This window comes from Cannabis sativa, chromosome 1, assembly GCF_029168945.1.
Source record: "Cannabis sativa cultivar Pink pepper isolate KNU-18-1 chromosome 1, ASM2916894v1, whole genome shotgun sequence".
Lineage (NCBI taxonomy): Eukaryota > Viridiplantae > Streptophyta > Magnoliopsida > Rosales > Cannabaceae > Cannabis > Cannabis sativa.
The window spans coordinates 18494822-18499788 of NC_083601.1; the positions used below are offsets into that span (position 1 = coordinate 18494822).

At 37.9% G+C, this 4967-nt stretch overlaps 1 protein-coding gene across 1 annotated transcript; it reads right to left on the reverse strand.

The window, feature by feature from the left end:
- Positions 1-2774: 2774 nt before the first annotated feature.
- On the reverse strand, positions 2775-4099 carry LOC133029965 (uncharacterized). The gene is made up of 2 exons (XM_061102049.1): positions 3799-4099; positions 2775-3637 (listed from the first exon to the last, which is right to left on the reverse strand). The coding sequence occupies exons 1-2, from the start codon at positions 4097-4099 to the stop codon at positions 2775-2777; spliced, it is 1164 nt and encodes a 387-aa protein (XP_060958032.1).
- Between the last annotated feature and the right edge of the window lie 868 nt (positions 4100-4967).

Here is a 4967-nt window from a genome sequence, read left to right on the forward strand (position 1 = left end):
TGGAAAAACACACCCAAAAATGTCAATATTTACAAGACTTAAAAGTTAGCTTACTAAATAGAAAATAACACCAAAACTAACTAAATTAAGCAAATAAACACATTTTCACTACTCTTCTCACAATACTTTTAGTTTAAAAGCATAAAAAATAACTCTATACCATAGAGTTATCACACCCCAAACTTAGAGTATTGCTCGTCCTCGAGTAATGAAAAATAAAAAGAACTAAACAATAAAAACAGAAAATGACAGCGACACTAACATGCTTGCAGCAGAGAAAATATTGCTCTTTCACACTTGGTTTAGCGAAGAAAATGCTCTCAGAATTAGATGGAATGGAAGTGTAATTGGTGGAAGTGAATATGCCTTGACTTGTGTGTTTCAACAGAATTTTGCATGCTATCTATGACCTTAAAACTTACCAAGAGTAATTCAATCAATAAAGTGTGTAAATACTTCCCACCCACACCTTGAATTTCTATAACAACTACCCCTCGATCCTCAAGTTTAAAAAGTATGCTTCCATAAGTTGAGCTAGTGAAATCCTCTCCACTAATGTAGCTTAGCTTTACAACTTAGATCAAAAGGAATTTAACAGGCTTGAAATGTGAGGTTTAGGTTCGGGTTTGGTAAAGGATGATATTTTTAGGCTCATGACCTAACTACCTCAATTTGTTAAGGACTTCTTCTTCTCTCAAGCGCTCACCCAAAAATTCATTTTCAACCCAAAATGTTCACTACATCTAGTTCCCACTCTCTTCCTATATGTATGTACTATATATATATGTATTATATTTTTTCAAATCAACTAGATAAAGAGAGAAAGAGAAAAAAAACAACAACATTTTTCTTTGGTTAGGAATGGTACACCCCAAACTTAGCCTTAAACTTGCCTCTTTTTTTTTCTCTCTTATTTTATTTAATACTATGATTGTACATATATGTATATATTTTTTTTTTCTTTTCTTTTCTGTTTTTTTTTTATATCTATATATAGCAAGAGAAGGAATCTAGTGTTATGTGAATTACAACTCTCACCATCCCGACTCACATCCCATCATGTTTCTAGTAAGAACTTGTTTTTTCTTCACATCTTGCAAAGATCTATCCTCACTTCCCTATCCCAAATAATGTGTAGTTTGTCCTTGATAAATTTTAGCAATTAGGTTCGGGTTGTGACAGATAACATTTTGTGTGAATGTGTGCATAGTAACTTTGATGGGTGTCAAGAAAAAAAAAAGGCTTTTGGCTCAATTCGGGGTGACTATTGACAATTAAATACTCTCGGGTTGGCTAGAAAGGCTCAATCGTTCAAGAATGGCCTAGATCATTTCCAAGTTATAAAGCTCGCTAGGATTTCGCCTCAAGGATTACGCTAACCAATTCTAGATGCTTAAACTTTCTCAAGGTGCTAGCTATTCTTTAAACTCAAAGTATGGTAGGATAACACAAGCACACAATTGTTAAAAACATTCCTCATAGGCTAGCATTTAGACAAAAATAACACTTAAAATTAGCATTTTCAACACACAAACCAAGGCACTCCACAAATGGAGGAAAATGGATATTTTTCATCATCGAGCGCTACCCTAAACCAAGCTGAAAATACATGCAGTATTTTTCTCATTTGCAAGCTAAAACAGAACATAACAAACATGACAAAACAACATGATTAATACACATCTAATCCACATAATGTTTATTACTCACACAACTAAAGACAACAATAAAAGTAAACTAATTAAACAATCAAACACAACCAGCAATTTAAGGATAAAGAAAACTCCCTCAAGATTCAGACTCTTCCCCACTAGAGTCCCTGCTTCAAAATGCTGAAGCGATGCTGATGAAATGCTGTAACAACTGGGACTTACTGCTTCAGCACACAAATCTGCTTCACACCATATTGCAGTAACCTATTTTTCTGTCATTCCCTGCTTTGCACCAGTAATAAAAATCACCACACCACAGCAAAATCATTAGTAACTGTAGGAAATTGAAAGTTATATATATATGTAATTATATAAGTATGTATATAATAATTTTTTTTTCTTTTTTCTTTTCTCTTTTTTTTTTCTTTCTTTTTTTTTCAAGGGGTGGCACACCCCAAACTTAATTTTAATCACACTCTTCTCTTTCTTTTTACAAGGGGTGGCACCCAAACTTATTATATAATATATATAACGAAATATAATCTTGTTCTTCCGCTCTTGGATTGCCCAAATGTGATACAATAAGGCCAAGGCAACCCGAAGTCCTTCTTCAAGCTTCTTTCAAAGTGATGGAGGTCTTTTCTTGGTTGACCTCACCACCCCCAAACTTCACTCCTTGGCTTTTCACCAAGAATTTTCTTCTTGAAAGTGCATCACGTAGTTCCACCACCCCATCGGGATATACTCTCACCACCAAGAAAGATCCATCACACCTTGAATCTAGTCGTCCATGAGTAGCCTTCGTTAAAGATTTGGCGAAAATCACTTGTTGCCCAACTTCAAACATTTGAGACCAAATTTTTCTACTAAGCTTCTTTTTCTTTCTCTTCTTTTTGGGTGGTTTTTTAGGGTCAAATGATGTTTTGTCTTTGCTTTCTCGCGACTCGTGATCCTTAGCAATTTCTTTAAGGGGAATCTTCTTTCTCACCTTCTTACTATTTTTGAATTTGGACTCCTCAAACATGTTAGGATCCATATCTCCAATTGCTAAGCATTCTCCTATTGCATCCGGAGCACGCATAGGATGAAAGACCTTGAATGTGGCTTGCTCATCTTGAGCTCTCATGGTAAGCTCTCCTTTTCAACATCTATCAAAGTCCTTCCTGTAGCAAGAAATGGCCTCCCTAAAATAATTAGAATTTCCATATCCTCCTCATAGTCAAGAATAATGAAATCGGCCGGAAAAATAAACTTATCCACTTGTACTAACACATCTTCAATTTTCCCCTCTGGATGAGCCATGTAACGATCTGCTAATTGCAAAATGACGGTGGTTGGCCTTGCTTCTCCAATTCCCAATTTCTTAAAAATAGACATAGGCATGAGATTAATACTAGCTCCCAAATCACAAAGAGCTCTTCCAACATCTCGACCCCCTATAGAAATTAGAATTGTAAAGATGCCCGGATCTTTCAATTTGGGTGGAATTTTACTTTTCAACATAGCACTACAGCCCTCCGTCAAAGCGACAGTTTCAAACTTACCAAGCCTCCTTTTCTTTATCAAAATATCCTTCAAAAACTTCACATAGGTGGGCATTTGCTCCAAAGCTTCCACTAATGGTATATTGATATGGAGCTGCTTTATAACATCAAGAAATCTCTGGAATTGACCATCTTCTTGTTGCTTCTTGAACCGTTGAGGAAATAGTGGAGGTGGCTTTTGCAAAGACTTTTCTGCAGCAGAATGCTGACCAGATGCTGTAACTACTGGGGGAATTTCAGCAGCTAAAATTGTTGGTTTTTTCTTCATTTCCCCCTCTTTTTGGATTGAAGAGGGCTCCTTACTGCCTGTTGTAGCCACATTTGACTCAAGAATTTTTCCACTTCTCAAGGTTATCGCTTTGCAATGCTCTTTGCCATCTCTTCTTGGGTTTTCGATGTCACTAGGCAAAGTGCCTTGTGGTCTATTCTTCAAATCATTGGCTAATTGCCCCAATTGAATTTCAAGATTCCGCAGAGATGGTGCTCGACTTTGAATTAAGCGTCATTCTTGGCCATATAGTCTCTCATTAAGCTCTCCAAAGAGCTAGTTTGAGAGCCTTGCGGTTGGTGAGGTTGGTGAGGTCTTGGTTGTTGAGAAAAACCCGGTGAAAATGATTGTTTTCCTTGTGCTTGTGCTCCACTTGAACTTGCCCCTTGACCTCCCCATGAAAAGTTTGGATGATGCTTCCATGCCGGATTGTAGGAGTTTGAGTATGGATTGTTATTGCGGTTGAAATTTTGGTTACCCACATAGCAAACCAAAGCTGGATTTGAAGGAAAATTTTCAAAAGTATGCCCATCACCACAATACACACAAGAAATTTCTGTCCTTTGAATGGCAGCGGCTGGTTGTACACTTCCTCCCATATTCATATTCTTCAAAATGTTGGTCATTGAAGCCATTTGAGCGGTTAGAGCCGTCAAAGCATCTACTTCAAGAACACCCGCTACTTTTCGGCTTGTATGAGCACTATTAGTTGACCATTAATGATAGTTGTTGCTAGCTATCCTTTCCAAAATCTCAAAAGCTTCATTTTAAGATTTGGAAAGAATGGCTCCATTAGCCGAAGCGTCCAACACCATCCTAGAGGCCGCATTGAGACCATTGTAAAATGTCTCAAGTTGGATACAATGTGGAATACCATGGTGTGGGCACTTCCTCAACAACTCCTTGAATCTTTCCCCTGCGTCACTAGTAGTCTCATCTTCCAATTTTTGAAAGGACATGATCTCGCTTCGAAACTTTGCATTTCTTGTCGGAGGAAAGTACTTTCTTAAGAATTTTTCAACCAAGTCATTCCAATTAGTCACCGAATCGGGAGGAAGAGTATTAAGCCATGCTCTAGCCCGATCCCTCAAGGAAAATGGGAACAACTTCAATCTTAAAGCCTCTTCACTTACTTCTTGTAGCTTGAAAGAATCACTCACCTCCAAAAATGAGCGAATATGGAGGTGAGGATCTTCCGTTGGGGACCCACCAAATTGACCAACCGTTTGGAGCATTTGAAACATGACGGGCTTGAGCTCAAAGTGAGGTGCTTGGATTTTGGGTCTTACAATACGCGGATTAAGCTCATTGAACATAGGGGCTGCATACTGTCTTATTGCTCGGGCTCTGTCATCGGCCAAAGCAATAGGATTAGCATCATTATGAGCACCCCCAACTTCATTCCCATCGACCATATTGCAGCGTTTTTTAGCCTTTTGTTCCTTTCTTCTTTGTCTGAAAGTGCGTTCAATTTCAAGGTCAATAGGAGCAAGTTCAAGGTCT